At 33.6% G+C, this 21,665-nt stretch overlaps 1 protein-coding gene across 1 annotated transcript in view; it reads right to left on the minus strand.

Annotated features, from left to right (window-relative positions):
• Positions 1 to 407: 407 nt before the first annotated feature.
• LOC144450694 (1-phosphatidylinositol 4,5-bisphosphate phosphodiesterase delta-1-like) overlaps positions 408 to 21,665 on the minus strand; it is a 35,235-nt gene continuing 13,977 nt past the window's right edge. Inside the window, exons 4-20 of the mRNA XM_078141352.1 lie at positions 18,673 to 18,801; positions 17,780 to 17,895; positions 12,208 to 12,280; positions 11,828 to 11,921; positions 10,845 to 10,962; positions 10,133 to 10,218; positions 9,350 to 9,470; positions 8,862 to 8,947; positions 8,252 to 8,334; positions 7,903 to 8,022; positions 5,635 to 5,725; positions 4,756 to 4,935; positions 3,943 to 4,050; positions 3,335 to 3,396; positions 2,904 to 3,027; positions 1,573 to 1,722; positions 408 to 680 (exon numbers count right to left, since the gene is read on the minus strand). Of these exons, the coding sequence (XP_077997478.1) occupies positions 583 to 680; positions 1,573 to 1,722; positions 2,904 to 3,027; positions 3,335 to 3,396; positions 3,943 to 4,050; positions 4,756 to 4,935; positions 5,635 to 5,725; positions 7,903 to 8,022; positions 8,252 to 8,334; positions 8,862 to 8,947; positions 9,350 to 9,470; positions 10,133 to 10,218; positions 10,845 to 10,962; positions 11,828 to 11,921; positions 12,208 to 12,280; positions 17,780 to 17,895; positions 18,673 to 18,801 (1,839 nt within the window). The 3' untranslated portion in view covers positions 408 to 582. The remainder of the gene's footprint in view (positions 681 to 1,572; positions 1,723 to 2,903; positions 3,028 to 3,334; positions 3,397 to 3,942; positions 4,051 to 4,755; positions 4,936 to 5,634; positions 5,726 to 7,902; positions 8,023 to 8,251; positions 8,335 to 8,861; positions 8,948 to 9,349; positions 9,471 to 10,132; positions 10,219 to 10,844; positions 10,963 to 11,827; positions 11,922 to 12,207; positions 12,281 to 17,779; positions 17,896 to 18,672; positions 18,802 to 21,665) is intronic.

Consider the following 21,665-nt stretch of genomic DNA (forward strand, 5'->3'; position numbering starts at 1 on the left):
CACAGCACAGGGGTCAGGAGGAAAAAAAGGCTTTTTTTCATGATTTTCGGAATAAATTTGCATTTAATTATACAGAAAGGATTTCATTGCAGGATTTCAATTTTATTTAACTTGCACTCATAAAACGTGTCACACTACTAAAGTTAAAATTTCATTTCATTTTGAAAACTCCGAAGTTTAAAATCAATTATATTATTTCATAACTACATGATTCTATAAATTTGGAATGTAGTGTAATGTAAGACAGGGATTTTGCCAACATACTCTCTCAAGTTATTGGCTTGGCAGTATCATATTGTATTGCATAATATATGCATGGTATTCTTTGGAATAGAACCTGCATGTATATAGTCTATTTAGAATAGAACCTGCATGTATATATGGTCTATTTTGAAATAGAACCTGCATGTATAAAGTCTATTTAACCTACTGATGGATGCTAAGTATCAGTAGATAGACTTTACTTAATCCACTAGTTGTTAAACTTCATTTTAATCCACCATCAATAGAGTCTTCTTTTTAATCCCCTAGTCACTAACTTTGTTTTAATCCATCCATCATTACTTGAAGTTGAAGGTGACACTAAGCTGTCTTCACTGGAGTAATGCTGACATTAACAAACAAACATGCAGGGATTTGCTTCTCTCCAACTTTAGAAAGCAAAGGTAGATGGTGGTATCCTGTAAAGTACAAAATAATGTAGAATGAAAAAATAATAGTAATATATATATTAAGAAATGTAAAATATACTGCAAAATAATGTAAAATATACTGATGTATAAAGTAAAAATATAAAATGAAAAAAAACGAGAAATATAACGTAAAAATACTGTAAAGTATAATGAAGCTTATTATGAAAAATAATGTAATATTGTAAAAATAAAGTGAATACATAATGAAACAAAGGGAAAATAACAAATGAAATGTAATATATCATATAAAATAGTGTAACAATAACATCAAAAGTAATGTAACATATAATGTAAAATATAAAATTTATAATAATATGAGAAAGAACATAAAATATAATGTGACAATGATGTACCAGCAATAAAGTTCATTATCAACTTACCCTGCTGCATACTGGTCATTGGAATACTGTATTGACCAATGATTTCACAAACCATCAGGCTATAAAGATTGTTATTGACTTACCCTGCTGCATACTGGTCATTGGAATACTGTATTGACCAATGAACTCACAAACCATCAGGCTATAAAGATTGTTATTGACTTACCCTGCTGCATACTGGTCATTGGAATACTGTAATGACCGAATGAATTCCCAAACCATCAGGCTATAAAGATTGTTATTAACTTACCCTGCTGCATACTGGTCGTTGGAATACTGTATTGACCGAATGAATTCCCAAACCATCAGGCTATAAAGATTGTTATTCACTTACCCTGCTGCATACTGGTCATTGGAATACTGTATTGACCAATCAACTCACAAATCATCAGGCTATAAAGATTGTTATTGACTTACCCTGCTGCATACTGGACATTGGAATACTGTATTGACCAATGAATTCACAAATCATCAGGCTATAAAGATTGTTATTGACTTACCCTGCTGCATACTGGTCATTGGAATACTGTATTGACCAATGAATTCATTGGTTCCAATCTTCTCATAGTCACGTACCAGGAATCTGACCATTGCTAATTCTGGTACCTTGATGTCAAACTCTAATGTTTCATTCCAAGTTGGGTTGAATCCTGGTAGGAGAAGAAAATATGAATCCATTTATCAAAATATGGCATTCTTGCAAAGTTTATCAATATTATGTGAATCCTAGACTGTGGTATCAAACTTACACAGGAATAAATGAAATAACTTGCATCAGTAGACATGCAAATTGGTATTACACCACACTGCAATATCGAAAACATTACTGTATACATGTATGCAAATGAGCATGTATGCAAATGAGCACATAATCATTTCATGTTCACAAACTCCTGTGAACGAGTATATAATTGTTTGATGTTCTCAAACTCCTGTGAACACAATTATATAGTAGTTTTTAGATGAGTTTTTGATTAGTCACCACTCGCCTTTTGAAAAGAAGACAGAAAAAAGTAACTATGCCATTCTGTTAATGTTGTTAGTTGTGTCACAGTTAGTATGCCCTCACACTGAGGTAGTAGTGTTTACTTGTAGTTCTTTCTGCACATGCTCTGTTCTCTTCTCCTGCTTGCTGTACAGCTCTGTTGTTGTATGTCAATCGACGGAGTGCACTGATTAAATTGGTTTAATGTTCTCAACTCAAAGTGTCTGGTTGTGGTCTCAACTTTTAATATTTGGAAAATTTAAAGGGTTTTTATCCTACTGGCATTTTGGATAAATATATATGATACAATATGATACGATACGATACGATACAATACGATATGATACGATACATTATGATACAATACAATATGATACGATACGATACAATATGATACAATATGATATGACACGATACGATATCTTTTATTACCTAATCAATAAGAAAAAATGCCATCACAAACATATGGATTGACAAAACCCAATGCTGTGTGAGTGCCAATGTACTCAGTATATTGGCTAGGAGACTTTGCAGTGTTTTTCACTGCACTTTCACTAGCGACATGAATGCACAAAAGGTTTTGATAAACCCCTAACTTTCCCCCATAACACCTTTTTGTCACTTTCTGGGGTATCCTAGCTGCTCTCAAACTTTAGTTGATATATACCAGTAATTCCATTGTAAGCTGTAAGTAAGTCACATATTAACAGAACTTCTTTTCCTTACTCTCCATGGTAGATGAACTCACCACTGTCTTTAACAAATGACATGTCTTAGCTTCAGGAATATTATTCCCCAATGTCCTAACTTCAATTTTTCCCTAAAATCACTGGTCGATTAACCTACCATTGTCTTTAACAACTGCTGTCTTGGCTTCATTCCAATCACAAGGAGCACCAACGATATAAACTTTGACATAGGGGTCAATAATTTCACTGCTAATCTTAGGAAACTGTTGACCACTGATCACCTGGTAAAGGAAAATAACACCGTAACAATGATTATAGTAAATTTCTCATCATACACAACTTAATGAAAACTTTATACAGCATTAAATTTATACTGAAACAATGATTTTATAGAAATCTTGGGAAAATAATGCTGATTTTCAACATTTTGATTCATTCTGAGCACAGGCAGACACATGTTGTTCTGACAGAAATAGTGACCTGAAAAACATACAAAAACTCCATATTTTCTGTTCACGCAAGTACAACTTGGCTTTGCAGTATTATTATTTCTTTAATTTGATTTTGACATATTTATGAATACCATACCTGGATTTTCAGAAGACACCTTGATTCATTGCCAGGATTTTCAGGATCAAATTCTGTCTTGGCTGGAAGAGAAAACAAAAAAAATCAGGCACAAGTCAAATGATAACAACAATGTAGATATCTGTAAATGTGTATGTAGACTTCACATTTACAGTTAATTTCATATCCTTTATAATGTTCTTATTCCAATGAAAACTGTCACTGAATGTGAGCTAAGGGTATACACATTTGCCCTCTTAATGACAACCAAACAAAACTCCAGTTATTCTTATAAGCAACTTGTATGGATTTTTGACCACTGAGGCCCTTAAGCCACTGAAGTTTGTGCTCAAACCAACCCAGCACTCCCTAGATTGGTTAAACAAACCCGATCTGTATGTAAGAAGGGTGATGCATAGTTTGGCGATATCAAATAACACAAAAAACACAAATAACACACTCTCAGGTTTTATCCTGGTACTCCAGTGCAGTTTCCTCCTGTTTAACTAGAACACAGAGTCGCTGTACGACATTGACAGCAGTATTTTGTTGAATTTTGAATTTGGGTTAATTTAATAAAGTTTATATTTTATTATCTTTTAAATGTCAAAACTTGAATATATACTTACGAGATGTTAGGAAGGCAGGTTTTAGGATGTAACCACAATTGCCATTCTGTTGAAATTTACCACGATACATATCCATTTCATCACCAGGGGTTTGATAATTCAGTGCAACTATTTATAAATGGAAAGAGATCAGGCATAAATGCTATAAAATTGTACTTGGATGGTATGACAGTGAGTGTTGTTATAATAATATAGAACATCAACTGTTAAAGCCATGTTGCATGGGGTGATTCATGAAGTAAGTCCTCATATGCGACAAAGTTATCAACTATGACAGAGTGCATACACGAAGCAATTAATTGCGCAAGGCAAACTTTTGCACATGTATAGACATATAAAGGTTACAGGTCAATAGTAAAGGTCAAGTCTTCTCGTGACAGGAACTTAGGAGAAAAGTGTGTTTTACCAATAAAATGACTGGAAACTTGTAGATGTATCCATAGTGAAACTATATGCAATTCAAAGTTCATTCATTGCGATGTTGGTTTGTCTGAAGTCACTATTTCACAGTATTCAAGTTAAGAGTTAAATGATAGCAAAGATCAAGCATTCATTAACATTGTATACCAGTGATAAACAGTAATTTGGGTGTGCATTCCATGTGTGTAGATGATAAGTACTTGCCAATTTGACGACCTGCATTTCATGTGTATGTAGATCATAAGTACTTACCAATTTGACAACCTGCGTTCCATGTGTGTAGATGATAAGTACTTATCAATTTGACAACCTGCATTCCATAGTGTGTAGATGATAAATACTTACCAATTTGACAACCTACATTCCATGTGTGTGTAGATGATAAGTACTTACCAATTTGACAACCTGCATTCCATAGTGTCTGAGGGTGATAGTTACTGGAATTGGTTCTAATGCCACTTGGATAAGTACGACTTAGTTGCCACTGGTTGTGTTTAATGTATTCTTTAGCACTGTCCTTAGCTAGACCCAATGCTTTACCCTCACCAAATGATGACATTTCATAGAATTGATCTAGAGACGAAGGGAGAACAAAATTTAGTTTACCTTTCACCAAATTTTTATTATTTTTTTGTTTTGTTATTCTGAGCAGCAGCGAACCAATTTGCTTGGCCAATTAGGAGATCTCTTTGTCATTTATTCCTGAAGTGGCTATTGTTCGCAATTGCACTACATATACAAAAAAAAAAAAAAAAAAAAAAAAAAAAAAAAAAAAAAAAAAAAAAAAAATACGGCATTTCATAAAAGTTATTTACAGACAAAGGAAGAACAAAGTTTCATTTTACTTTCACAAAATGCCAACTTTTCACAGAAATGATTTTAGGTAATATCTATAGCGGCTATGAGCACACATTGCAGGTACATGTACAACAAAGACTTTTTTTTTTTTCATTTTTACAATCCATCTGTACACACACTGGTACAAGTGGTTCCTCATTTCTGAGTCAACCAATCAGAAATCAGATATGACTGCTACTGATGTGTCAATGCATAGGCCAGGTATGACAAACTCAACGTTTATGTCAATGTACAGAAATCAAATATGCTACTTAGTACAGATGGCAGCGATATATTTTTATGAGTAGAATGCATAGGTCAGGTACAACAAGTTTGATGTTTTCATCAATGTACAGAAATCAAATATGGCTGCTACTGAAAGTGGTTACTATAGTTACAAGTATCAATGTGTAGGAGTTGTTTATGCCAACTTACAATTCTCCTTGGTATGCTCAAAACTAGAGAAGTGCACACTCTTGCACAACACAACCAAGTCAGACAACTCCTTGGCTAACTTTAATTTCTTCTGTAAAATCAAACCAAACAAACAAAATTATCAGACATTGTGGTAGATTGTAAGATATGTAATACGTTATTCTACCCTCAATGGTCTGGTTGGCTGATGTTTGAGGGCGCCCCAACACATACAATGTACTTTACAGACAGGACCAAGAAACAGTGTAAAATATTTCAACAAACAAATGAACACAACTACCTAACAAACATAAATAAAAAAATAGCTGACATTTTTTTTCAAATAAAACAAATGCACACAGTAGTAAAATAAAGAATGTACATTTCTATGAGATTAAAATACAGTATACACTCTAAACTCATTCAGTGAGAAGTCTCCACATACTAATTAATACACACTCTCAACTACATTAACCAATCAAATGACAGCATACAATTATTATTAATCACATGACTGGATTGAACACAAACCCAAGTTACAAATTTCCATATCACAAACGTGTGACTTTGGAATGTTTTGCATTTAAACATTCTACAATATGGAATTCAAGTTGTGGGCAAACTAAGATGGCTGTACACCATAGCTATTTTTGTTGTATGTGATAGATTACAAATTCAAGTGTTTGATAGTGGTGCCTTGGTTACGTGCATCTAATAATCCTGTAATCAAGATAGTGTTATCATTGAACGAGGTTAAATTGATGACACTTGAGGAAAACCACCACCAACTGTGAGTTTATTGATAGCTTAATATAGCAATAATAGTATATTACCTGATAAATTGTGGCTATCTTGGTTTGCCTACAGCTTAATGTAGTTATATCAATCAACTTGGAGTTTAGTAACAAAATGTCAGCTAGTTTTAACTTTATTGGCCTGTATTTTATATCTCAACAAGTTTTTTATACTTTGCGTAATCTGCCAGTTTCCTTCAACTATCGGTACTATTATTCCTGATTTCTCAAAGGAAAGTGCAACATGCATTTTCTTCATCATCTTCACGTTGTTCGCAAGTGAATTAATAAGTTCACATGTTTGCATGGAAGGTCCCATATATATGTACCAATTCTGTTCTGCATCCCACAAATGGAGACATTAGCACAGCCATATTGGATTTTATCAGTCCATGGACTTTCAGAATGCATGAGAAAGGGATTTCTGTATTCTTTTCCTCATGATTCAAAAATTTTAAGTCAATGCTTGTTTACAATTGGGACAATTTCCCTTTCCCTAAAAATGAGAGTTCTTCAAATCTTTCTAAACTTTGCCAGATGAAAATTTGTTTTGGTTCTTTTGAAATAATACAATGGAATTTTAGGGTTCACCCTCTTCTTTACATGGTTATTGACAAACTTTTAGGTTTTGGTGGCCATATTGGATTCGGCGGCCATATTGGATTCTAAAATGGCAACAAAATTTAATATCATTTTGACTTCTATTAACAAATGTTTACAGCTACCCCTAAACTTTTCCTTGGTTTAAACATATAATGTGTTTGCTTCGTGCTCTGTTTGCAGAGATTAGGCATTTTATATGTCTACTTTATTACTATTATTTGAGATTTTTGAACAAAGAAACAGCAAAAGTTTGTGATTTTTATTTCTGTGGCACATGCTACACGAACAAATAGAAAACTATAACTCAATAAACTTGCCTTGCCTGAATGCAAAAAGGTAAAGTGCTAGAAAAAAAGTTGTGCAGACAAAAACATCAAAAACTTAGTGATTTCATTAATTCGTCAACCTCTAATAAACCATATGTGTGCAGCCATACAATAGTATACCAGTTCAAAATGAATTCAAAGAATAGAAATTAAAAAAAATTGTGAAAAAACTGCAGTTGAGGTACACACTGAATTTCTCACAAGTAGCTACAAGAAAAAACATGCAAGCAACAAAATAATTGTTGTGTATATCTGCTATAACATACAAATGTGTCTGAATGGGACTTGGAATTATATAATTGCTAAGATACATGACAATATCATAGTCGCTGTTTGGGTATCTGTCACCATGACAACACTAAAGGGGAATATTTATCTAGTATGACTTGACAGACTTATGATTACATATATATGATTTGACAGATTTAGTAATCCGCATTTGCACATGCAATTTGATGCACTTCTCAACTGGGGATAAATATTTATAATCTGACAGGCCCGCGTTACTGACTAATACACATTTCAAAGTAAGAATTGACAGACTTAATACTAACACACACACTTACTGATTGTTTCTTTTCAACTTCTTTTTTCACTTCGTCATCCTGCATCTCTGCGGCCTCATCTTCATCACTTACTTCTCCTCCATCATCTCCATCCGTCTTCACGTCTTTCAACTTCTTGCCCTGTGAAGTGTCCGCAGAAACCAACAATCAAACACATATACCAAACTAGAAGTAGTCAACAACAACAAAATGATGAAACACTTTCACAAATACCAAACTAACAAACATATTAAACAAATACCAAATCATCAAACACTTTCACAAATCAACTAACAAACATATTAAACAAATACCAAATCATCAAACACTTTTACAAATACCAAACTAACAAACAAATTCCACAATTTACCTTCACTAGAATTTTCTTCTTGAGATTTGTTGGTGATGGTAAAGCTTTCATCTCTGGTGTAACTGGTGTTGTATACAACTGATCTGAATTAGGTTTGTTAAGGATAAATAGTACCATGGCAACCAGGATATGGACCAGGTGGCAACCATGCCATAGCTTATAGCAACTAGAATATAGACTACAGCAACCAGGCCATAGACCATAATATAGATCACAGCAACCAGGCTATAGACCATAGCAACTGGGACACAGACTGATGTGTAACTAGGACATAGACAATAGCACCAAGGACATACACCATAGCAACCAGGAAGGACCACAGCAACAAGGATATACCCATAGCAACAAGTACATACTAGTACACCATATATATTTGGGACAGACCATAGCAACTAGAACATACACCATAGCAACCAGATCATATAGCTTTCATGTATTTAGTTACTGACCCTTTCTGCACCATGTCCTTGATGTGAACTGTACAGTGTTCACCATCTGAATTTTATGTTCTACTGGTATTTTATATTTTGATTGATTTATTGATTGATTGATTGATTGATTGATAGATTTTAAAAGCAACAAACAGATGAAATAACTGAACAAAGGATACCTCCAAATATATCTACCATGTACTTGGCCATGACTTTCTGTTGTTCAACACTGCAGTGATTCTCAATAGACAATATCAATGGGTAACTGCAAAGGAATAAATAATAAAACATGAATATTTTGGACTTATCTGTATAAATATGTCAAATGACAAGATAACTGGTATTTCAACACAGAGAGAACATAGTCAAGCTGGATGGATGCTTTGAAGGTATCTTGTTCGTGGGAAGAATGTTCGTATTACAGTTTGGTATCTGGTAGCAACAAGATTTGTTTGTAGAATATTTGTCCGTAAGGTTTCTGCTGGTAAATTCCTTAAATGTCCTTGGTTTTATTGATGTCTTTGTGGCCTGATTGACTTATTTTTTTCTATAGAAGTGTTCACTTTCTTAGTTTTACAAAAATACACATTTTCTCCTTTGCTTAATAATAAAGATATATCACTGATGAGAAGAACAACCGAGGTGAAAATAATTCTTGTTAACTTACTCAGACACAATAAATGCGTATTGGTTGATAACCTCAATGACATCTTTAAACTTGATTTTAGATGTCAAAGTATGTCCATGGTAGATAATAGGATCACCATCAGAACCATCCCAGCAGTCCACTGTGTTGGTAAACAAATCAAAATCAACATCCATAGGGTTATGTTATCTTTACTCATATTTGGGGTTTTTACGTATATAAACTATATAGCTGGTAGGAATCGCTTCACTGCTATTGTCATGTTTGTTAACTGTGTGTTCTATAATGTTTATGAATTACAAATCTGTTATCTCATTGTCTGTTACTAGTAATTTGCATGGCATATGAATTACACAGATTGTGAGGTATTTGTGGAATCAAAGTTAACTTGAGAAGATACTCAGGGAAATGAAACAGAACTGATTGTATTGAAAGTATCTAATATCATATTATTTTGAAAGCAAGTATGTTTCAATCAGACACAGAAACATATAACCACACACACACACACACACACACACACACACACACACACACACACACACACAGACAGACAAACACACACACACACACACACACACACACGAGTACACACCCACACATGCTACAACCTCACATACACACACATGAAATACATATGCAAACACATGCACAGAGACACAAACATGCACAGAACAAATACACATAGGCCGATAGTCAGACAATTATTTAGTGTGCCTGATTCTTGGAGACATTTAATTTTGCAGTAGAATTCTGTAAAAGCTTATGCATTGCATCAAAATAACTGATGGGTATACATCTTACATTCTACACATTTGCATCCAAGTCTCAAAGCTCTGACATAGGCTTCTGTGCTACTAGGACCACGAAGTTGATCTTGTAGTAAGTATCTATGGACAAAAATGAACTCAACATTAGTTTTAATCATAATATAGTACAATGACAGAAATATAGTGCTGGTATGTAAGTCACTTGTTGTGTTCTATTCCAATTGTCTTCTATATATAAAATTTTTGTGAGTCTTATGTAGGTACATTTTATACTAGTCTCAGGCATTAATGTCTGGAGCCACTTTGCTAGGAACTTAATTCATCCTATGGTTTCTGACTCTCCATTTTCAAGGCTCAGATCAGATTTGCTTTAGGTGTTTAAAACTATTGTTTTTTGGCAGATCTTGAAATATAGAAAAAGTTGGTTCAGAACAAATGAATGACCCTATGCAATCCTTATCACTCCACTGATGAGATAATATTACAGTGAGAACCTGGGATTGCTTGCCAGGCCTTTAAGGGACTATGTTTCAATCCTCGGTTCTCACATTATGATTAGTGTTATATATCTTATCAATGGAGCCATAAGGATTACATTAGGATCTTTCTTCTGTTCTGGTCTGACTTTTTCTAGCTCTGCCAGACAACCAGTTTGCATTATCTAGATTTTAATCCTAATCTGAAGTTGGCCTTTAAAGGTGAATTAAGTTTGGATAAGAATGATGGAGATCTATATTGATACTTACGTGTTATGAGATGATGCAATAAAGTAATCACTCAGTGGTTTAGTCATATCCTGGTAGATACTAGTATGCAGTGGATTCATTAATGAACTCTCTGTACCAAGTAACATCAACTTGAATCCTACAAAATATATTGACATGGTGTAGATGTTATGAATCTGGTAGACAATAGAACTGCTCTGAATTCATTAACTTTCTTTACCAAGTAACATCAACATGAAACCATAAGTATGGATAGATTGGTAAGATTGGTACCGTTCTGTAGACATCGCTGGGACATACTGCCTAGAGAATTGGCTATCTGACTCAACATATACTGACTCATGAACAACATCTTCAATTCAGATAGCCAAGTCTCTGGAACCCTACAAATATGGGAAGAGTTTGTAAGATATTACAAGTATCAGTCCAACAACAGTATTAGAATGCTACCAGTTGTTATGAATGGAAGCAGATCTTAAAGGAATCCCTACGGTTTAAAAAAAAACAAGAACTTGTTTCTGAAAACTATTTCTTTCTTTAAACTTCACTGAACCTAAAAAATGAACAAAAATTTACTGACAGACAAGAATTTTCGTTCAAAACATTTGGCGGGAAAACAACACAATTTTGGTATCAATTCATTATACAGAATAATACTACATTTTCAGTGTAAAACAAAATTGAAAAGACTCAGTGATAAAAATTACAATAAATCACAAATTTTCGTTCAATACTTTTGGTGGGAAAACAACACAATTTTGGTATCAATTCATTAATATAGAATAATACTACATTTTTAGTCTAAAATAAAATTGAAAAGTGACAAAAATTACAATAAACCAAGAATTTTTATTCAATTTTTTTTTGCAGAAATCACGTTTTGCTCTCAAACCTGTCATCTTTCTTCAGGGATAGACTGTAAAAACAGACACTGTTAAAAGTTCATATGTGTTAATCACTGTTACATGTAGTAACTATGGCAACACTTTTTAGTCAATTCCTACCTTCACAACTGAGTAAAGTGGCTTCTTTCAAAGCAGGTGTAGGTTCATACTTGTCAATCATTTTATCCAAAAATTCATCATCAACGTCAGTCATCTGAAATATGAAATATTAATATTGTGGAAGATTATGTATATTTGTCACATAATTACATGCAAATCTTCACCTGTGTAACATCAAACAGGACAGATCGATGAGCCGAATACCATGATCTACCAAACTTTTTCCCTCAACTAAGTGTGTATGATTCCACAAACAACAGATACTCACTTGCATGATCATCGATGCTATGCCAGGGTGCATTGTGGGAAATTATTTGAAGACAAAGAACACATCCATTTCTTTAGTATATAAGGTGAACACAAAATAGTTATTTACTCACTTTTTGTTCTGTCTGCATGAAGTTTTTAAATTCATCCAAAGTCCAAAAGACTTCATCATTACCAAAGTCATACCTGTACAACAATAATGGATGAATTCAAAGTCTTGAACAAAATTGTTATTTGATATTAGACTAATCTATGAGTTCTGTGTTTTTGTCATCGTGGTAAAAAGGGTAAGAGTCAAATTTCACCAAAAACTGTGGTAAAGATCAACTTTGAATTAGGATTAAGCTTCACATGTGAAAAATAGAAGTCTGGCAGAACTATAGAGAAAGTTGGTCCAGAAAGAAAGAATGGTCCCATGCAATCTTTGTGGCTATTGATCAGATAATGTGATGACTTGGGATTGAAACACAGACATTTAATGTACATATCCACATATTACTCCAATCCTCAAGTTCACATTAATGTCTCAATCCATTCAATGTTGCTTTATAATGAGGATTACATGGGACATGGCCCAACTTTTTCAATAGTTCTCCCTTCATTTCTATAATACACTTTGTAGTAGATAAAGTAAAACTTGGCAACTCTGAAGATCACTGGTCCCAGTTTATATTTTGTGTACCGGTTACCCTGCTTCACTTTTAGTCTGTAAGGTACACCATGTTAGGGCGCCCTCACACATTGGCCAACTCCATTGGAGAGATCAAGATTGTTGAGGGTGGTGTGATTACAACATATTTGACAGTTTACACTATCTTGTGATCAAAACAAAATGTTGTTGACAATTTATAATTGGGTTGGTGTTGTTTATAGTCTAAACTTGATAAAATAATTGTTAGGGGTTTTGATATCAAGAGTCAAATTGTCATCACATATGTAACATAGTAGTAAGGGTCTTCAGTGATCTTCATGTGTGTTACAATTTAATATCTTCTCCTAGCTGTTAATCAATACCACAGGATTTCTGAAATCACGCTATCAATAAATTAAGGTAAACACAAACTAAAACTATTTTTGTTATTCGTTCGATGTGGTAGATTATAAACTCAACTTGTGCCATTTTAAATCCAGTGTTAACAAATTCTGTTAATGTACACCGATTTTGTTAGTTTGTTTAGTTCAACTCGAATCCATCTCCTTGTTAAAACGTCCTTAATATGGCATGATTTCCATCATCTGGTTTGTTAATACACCCTGTTAATAGTTGACAGCATAATTTTTCATCACCACCAGGTCAGTAGCTGACACTCGAAGTATCCATTTACATCAAGATTAAATCAATAAACGTTTGCATACATGTACCACCCACCATCTTGATTCCCTAAACTGATCAAGATCTCTTACCATCAAACATCATGTTTGGTATATAGAATCTGATATATTAAAGCCATGTAGATTACGTCACATGGCAGTACATAGGTGCGTAACATCACAACACTGGACTGTCTGACATCACAGCAATATAAGTGTTGACATCACAACAGAGTACTGTCTGACATCACAGCATTATAAGTGTATGGAATCACAACACTGGACTGTCTGACATCACAGCAATATAAGTGTATGACATCACAACAGAGTGACAGCACTGCTGTGTTAATACATCAGTGAATGACATCATGGCAGTATGTGATATCATAAAAGTGCACTGTGCATATTTTCATGTGTGACATCACAAGTGTGTGACATCACCATAGTTTTTTATTGCAACAGCTAGTGCATGAGATCACAACAGTGCATGAGATCACAACAGTGCATGACACAAGTGCATGAAATCACAACAGTGCATGAGATCACAACAGTGCATGACACAAGTGCATGACATCACAACAGTGCATGACATCACAACAGTGCATGAGATCACAACAGTGCAATGACACCACAATGTATGACATCACAACAGAATGTGATGTGAAACTACATCACATTTCAGTGTGTGACACCACAAGTGCATGACTCCATAAATATAACACTACATCATAAACCACAGGCCTCTCTACAGCACCGTCCAAAATGTACCCGACAAGAGGTAGTGCATCGAATTATGCATGACATTACAGGAGTGAGTGACATATTACATAGTGCATGACATTACAGCAGTGTGTGATATTAAATCCGTGTTAACACAATTACAATAAAACTAATCTTGATCAAAATGATAAATGAAAATGAAAGGAAAACTTACGAGTAACTGGAAACAACAAAGACATCACACATAATAACAAACACAGAAAGAATAAATTGGACATTACGTTATATAAATTTAAATTAAATTACATTAAATTAAAATAAATATGAAATAATATGAAATAAACGAAAGGATTCTGTCGGTGTGTATGTCATACAATACCTAAACTGAGTATACAACCTTGCAAATTAAGTATTATACATGCATTGTCATATGGTATATGCAGTATGCAGTTACTGCAAGGCCAGGCTAGCTTTAAAGGTGCACTAGCTATAACTAGTATTATTTTTTCAATCCGACAACCAAAAATTTATTCACTGAAAGTATTTAAAATATCAATGATTGACATTAATTGTTCATGTTATTTAGATGGTTTTTTATCCATAAATTATGTACAGTAACAGGTTGAAATTGTGATGATGTTAGAGGCACTGATTTCAGGGTGTGGACGCAATAAAAAAGACCCTTGTATATAAACAACTACACTCTTTAAAAAGTTGAATTCAAACAATCTGATGTGATATCTAATTACAGAAGGTCGTAAAATACAACGATGTCTTAGCTAGACTGAAATTGATGTTATATATGAAATACTGGCGACCACTGAGGAACAAAATGAATATTATTACATAATTCATAATCAATGTAACAATGATGTAAAAAAAAAAACCAGTTGAAAAAAATGTCAAAACAGTACCACTTATAACATATTTACAACCCCCCCCCCACCCCACCTTGTTGTAATTCTATATTCTATTCCTCAACTGCTGAATTGTTCACTTTAAAAAAAATATATGTTTCAACTTGTAAAGGGTCCAAAATTTTTCCCCTGCTATTTATAATTTAGTGCACGTTATGTAATATGATGTAATTGAGATAGCGTTATTATAATACCTTAGGTTCGCTACCTTTGAATGGCCAACTCTAAAACATGTATATCTACATACAAATAGTTTATGTAAGGTGGTAAATAACTGTTAAGTACTCTTGTTCTTAAGTTATTTACTGACCTTTTGATGTTCTGTTAACAGGATGAAAGCTAGTCAGAACTTTTGGAAACTCTTTGTGTTGAGTTTTGTAGAGACCATACAGTTCTCATTTGTGTTTTTAGATAAGATGGTATTTAGATTACTTTGTTTACCAAATCTTTTGAACAATTCCAAAGCAGCACTATCGATATTAAACTGGAACATTTTTAGACAAATTTGTTGATATATATAAATTGACAACCATAATATTGTACAGTATTGAATCACCTGTGGGTAAATGCATTGCGTAGCTGTAATGCATAATATGGAGCAATATAAATCCAATCAAATTTATTTTTGGGTCCGCACCCTAAAATCAGCACCCATAATTTAATCATGATTTCATTATATTACTATACAAATTATATGACAGTACCCCATGGTGCATACGCAAGTGCATACACAAGTACTTTGCATATGTGTAGAGGCACTGCGTGAAGTTGCTTTTAACTGCTTAGATGTATTGTTTTTTCTTATGTCAACTGTCATGGAGTTGCACCATTGTCAATACTAGGTAAGAGAAAGTTTGATAAGTTTAAAGTCCTCACTTTGATCAAAGGTGATGAGTCACAACATTGTGAACTCAATGAATGGCACATAAAGGGCAAAGTGTTGTTGGAAGTAAATAAATCTATCACTTTTATACACAAGTGCATACAAGTGCATATGTGGCATACTAGGGATATTTGCATGAGTGTTTGCAGTGTTCTCTGCACCCATACTTTCACGATGTAGCAAGTGAAAGTGCAGCAGAAAACACTGCAAGCACGAGTGCAAATATCCCTGGGTATTCACACTGGAACTCATCCAGAATTGGGTTGTAATTATTACATATGTTGTCTGAAACCGCAAAGTTCCATAATAATGATATTGTACGATCACGCACTTCGGTGAACAAATGACTGCATCCTCATTTGCATATAATTTGCATGAAGTTAATGCAATAATGTCAGATTGATAAATTTCTTAATAGTACATCATAATTAATTAAGTTGCCTCAATATCAACCTGAAAAAATTACTAACTATTACAAAACAGAGTGACAAAATGACATTTTCATAGTTTTTTTGTTTGTTTTTTAAATTCTCATCTGTTGATACTGGATGGCATGATAAAATAATAGTAAAATCTGATAAAGGAATAATAGGTATCAGAAATATTAAGATCGTCACATTTTTTATTCAAATTCAGTACATTGACATGACAAATGGTAGAATGATATTACAATAAAATTGTACACACATGCTAAACAATGATGGATGGTGTAATAAAATACAGTAAAATACAGACTATTAGGAAAATTAATGTCATAAAATTGTGCCATTCTCAAAAGAAAGAAAATTCTCAAGTCAATTTGTACCATATGGTGTAACAAACAGAAGACTTTATCATTCAAACACATGCCATCATGCAGTGTACATACTTAGGAAATTTATGCTGCATTTATTTACGATGTACATCACAAGTGAAACTGAGTACACATAGATGTCTGTGTATTGACGGTAGATGAATGACAAATGGTGACAACAGCAGCTTTGACATCTGTGGTATAGGATTAACATAGTGATGTCTGACATATGGCTTTACATAACATAGACATAGATTTATCTATTGTATATCACACAGATTCAGTCCCAGTTGGAACTTCTAAATTATTGGCTCTTTGAAGGCTTAATTGTCAAATGTCAGCTAAATTTTTAAACACTTTTAGCCACATTAGCTTGTCTCAGTGTTTATAGACTTATAGCTCTCTACACCAAACCAAGGTATTTAACTTGCAATCTAGACTGAGCATGCTCAGATGCAAAGGACTATGGGATTATCTGTGGTTATCGTAATACCTAATCTGGAGCTACCGATAAAAAAACCTGCCACAATGGTCAGAGTATGAATTGATTATTTGTGGTTGCAGACAATGTAACAGTATTGTTTACAATATACCAATTCATTAGTATTTATTATCACATTTCCCATGATGCAACATTCAACATGGCAGGTTTGCAAGTTCCCTGTTATACTTTGAAGCACACATTTAACCCCTTTTTTATATTTGGAATTACCATCAACAGCTCTGCCAAATCTAAGTGGATCTTATAATAAAGTGAACCTATCGTGTAATTGTGGTCGCAGTGTCTTAAAATTAGGAGGGTGGTCTCATATTACCAATGAAGTGCCCAGGGTAACATAACAGCCACTTAGGTTTTAGCAGAGATATTGGTGGTAATTATAAATTCAAAATATATTTCTGTGCTTAAAGTGCTAATGCTTTGGCTTGATGTAGAGAGCTTCTTGAGATTGTAAAACCGAGAGACCAGTCTCTGGGATAAACCTTTTTGGATTGGGATTTTAATTGAACTATCTTAACTTAGACTATAAACTAGCAAATACTAGATAGACTGACAAACATACCTTTTAAACAAGTCCCTTATCTCTGGTCTTCTTGTTAATACTTCATAGAAAGTAACAAATTCTTCCTCATTCATCACATAATCTTCTTTCTGCTCACCTTTCTTTTTCATAGCTTGCTGTAGACAAACCAAACAATACCATTCAACACTAAGCTAAACAGATAACGGGGTATGTTGATGGGGGTGGATGGGGGAGGGAGGGATAGGGTGGTATGGGGAGAAGCCTGGCATCATGATTAACTTAAAAAGATGTTTGACATACATATAAAACTTTTTATGGTAATTTTAGCAAGTCATAGTTAGTCATAGTTAACATTTAACATCATATTGTGTTATTTCATTAAAAGTAAATATCTATATCTTTATTTCTCCACCCTACACCTATACATATCTGAGCCGCCATCTATCCATCCATCCAACATCCAACCACCCCTTTCTCCCTCCCTTCACCCATCTACCCACTCATTTACTGAACCAGCCACCCATCCAGCCACCCAGCCATCCAGCCATCCATCCATCCATCCAGCATTCCTCGGACCCTCCCTCCCTCCTTCCATCCAGCATCCCTCCTTCTCTCCCTCCCTCCCTCCCTCCCTCCATCCCTCCATCCATCCATCCATCCATCCATCCATCCATCCAGCATCCCTCCCTCCCTCCATCCATCCATCCACCATCCCTCCCTCCCCCTTCCATCCATCCAGCATCCCTCCCTCCATCTATCCATCCATCCATCCCTCTATCCATCCATCCATCCAGCATCCCTCCCTCCATCTATCCATCCATCCAGCATCCCTCCCTCCATCTATCCATCCATCCATCTAGTATGATCTTCCAGCTCTGCTGTTTTGTCAACTTTCTTTATAAAATAATTAATTCAACATTTCGATGACTTACCTCAAACATACTTTTAACCCATGCTTTTTCCACTTTGATATTCAATTCTTTCAATAAATCACAGGCTTCTAAGAAGTCTACAGTACCATCACCATCTTTGTCAGCTTTCTTGAAGTGTTCATGAACATACTTGCTAAACAGTTAAGGATTTAAACACATAATAGTAATTTCTCTTATTCTGTACTTTCAAAATTTATAATTTTCTATACTATAAAATGTTGTCGTTTTATGGTCTTTTATTTGATACAGCTCTGAAAGACAATATTTTGTGACTTATTCTGGGGCTGATGCTTTGCATTTAATACCTATAGTCTTGAAGGACTAAAACTACAACACTGTTCAGTTATCCTAACTGACATTTTGATTTTTAAAATTTTCCCTTGTCCCAGAAAATTAAAAAAAATTAAAATGGCAGTAGTTGAAATATAACATTAGTTTTTGTAACTGTACTTTATATGGCAAATCCAGCATTGCTGGTTTTTTCATATTAACTGCTATCTAGCTATCACACGATGTACCTGGCACATTTACATGTAAAAGAGTCTCTCATTTTGTGACAATTTAAAAACTCAGCTATTTTTCCTATGTTGATTGCAATTCAAGTTAGTGCATGGTTAAAAAGTACAATGTAATTACCATCATCTGTTTTAAGTATTTTTTTTTTTACTTATTGAAGTGATAGTCATTACACTGTGTGCCTGGAATGTTTAAAACAGTTTCTCATTTTGTGGCAATTATTAAAAACTCAGCTATTTACAATTCAAATTAGGTTGAACACGTATACTGTATTTAGTATTCAATTTAAACTTTTGTTCCAATACTATCATTATAGTTTATCAACACAGATAAATTTCCATTTGAAATATACTGTATTTATTTACAATCATCAATTTTTCTTTAAATTTACTGCTAACTAGTCATCAAACTGCTCATTTCTGGCATGTTAAGTATCCCTGGTAATGTAGTGTCCATGTAAAGTAGACAGGTAATTGAGAAATCGTTAATATCGTTAATATTTAATGACTATGTCTAATCATGATAATTAATATGTTTATTCAGATGTCCTTGACATACTAATTACATCTCATTTTAGAAAATAACACAGATTATTATTATGAGGCACTATACAACAGACAATATCATTTTCATTTTACTAATTTTGTGTCAAGTATTTTCAAGAATTTGAAATACTACTAAGTTATCTTAGTTTGATGTACACATTATTGCAAAAATTTGACATTTGCATACTGTATTCTTGAATTCTCATCACCTCAGGATTTCACTAGGCCGTTCAAGAGTCCTGGATTCCAAATTGACAGAGAAAATTCTATCGACTCTTGGTGACAAAAACCCTTAGGTCACAATTTTTTTATGGCGGAATAAAAAAAGAATATTGGGGAATAATTAATAGTATACCTTTGCAAGCACAATTTGTGAAAAACTGGGAAGAATGATGGCAATTTGGAACGTGTTGACTTATAGTTTGAGCACTATAGAGCAAGTGACATAGACACATGTTGTCATGACAACAGAACGACCAGCGTATAAATTCAATATTTTAGCATGATCATGTTCAATTTGGCTTTCATGATGTTGCAGAACCACTCATTGCACTAGTAGACAGGCTAATAATATGTACAATATGGTGACAATTCTGTTTTGTAGTATTTACTTGATTGAAATGACATGTTGAATTGATTAATGGGATATTAAATGACAAAATGTAAGGTTTGCTTTGACATTAAAAAGTTCGATTTGTTTGCAGTATGAATATTTAAGTGAGTCCATTTACATTTCATTCACAGAGTAAACATTAACTATATTTACTACATCAAAATAACATTATCAACTAAATATAACTTGAATTTACAGAGTGAACACAAACACTAAACTATATTATTCACTTTATGAAAATTACATTAGTTAATATAAATTTAGTTCATCACGTAAAAGTCAATTATATACTTATAACTACACAAAAATAACATTATGAGTTCATATAACTTTAGTTTCTTGTGTACCAGTCAAATATGTAAGGTAAGTGGTAATTAATATCTATGAATGAGATCCATGAATCTGCCCACAGCATGAAACTATACTAAGATTCAAGAGAAAAAGCCAGCAAAAAATTGGAAAATAGTCAGTTTTTGCCAACTGTCGGCCCTTATCTAAATCCCTGATAAATGTTCACTTTACTAAAATTAGATTGAGTTAATATAACTCAGTTCACCGTGTAAACGCCAACGATATTCACTACATCAAAATATTACTATGAGATAATAACAATATAATTTTAGTTCACAGTGTAAACACCAACGATATTCACTACATCAAAATATTGCTATGAGTTAATAACAATATAATTTTAGATCACCGTGTAAACGCCAACGATATTCACTACATCAAAATATTACTATGAGATAATAACAATATAATTTTAGTTCATAGTGTAAACGCCAACTATATTCATGACATGAAAATAATAGAATGAATCAGTCAGACCTTATCTAATATCAAACTAAATGACAGCTAGGATATGAAATATATCTCAATGGAAATATAATTACTTTGTAATATGATATAGATATGGGAATACATTAGGAATAGCCGCCGTAATTAACTTACGAAATAAACGTATCTAAGTAATTATAAACCTATAATATTATCAGCTTTAAAAATTGTGAAATCTCTTAATTTCACAACATATCGTACATTTATTGTTCTTATTTAATTGATGTAAGTCTATGAATGTTCTCAATCATCCAGATATGAAGTTAATAACGAAATCATTATAATCTATCCTGCTGGACTTGCTGTTGTTTGAATGGCAACAGTTTCACTGTCATCAGATCATCAGTCAGCCTGAGGAAGCATCCAGGATTGAAACTGTTGCCAGTCAAAACAACAGCAAGTCCAGTAGGATAGATTATAATTACTTCGTATTTAATATAAGTGTCTGTTACACAACTTTAGTACTATATATTATGAAGCTA

This window comes from Glandiceps talaboti, chromosome 20, assembly GCF_964340395.1.
Source record: "Glandiceps talaboti chromosome 20, keGlaTala1.1, whole genome shotgun sequence".
In the NCBI taxonomy this organism is placed as follows: Eukaryota; Metazoa; Hemichordata; class Enteropneusta; family Spengelidae; genus Glandiceps; species Glandiceps talaboti.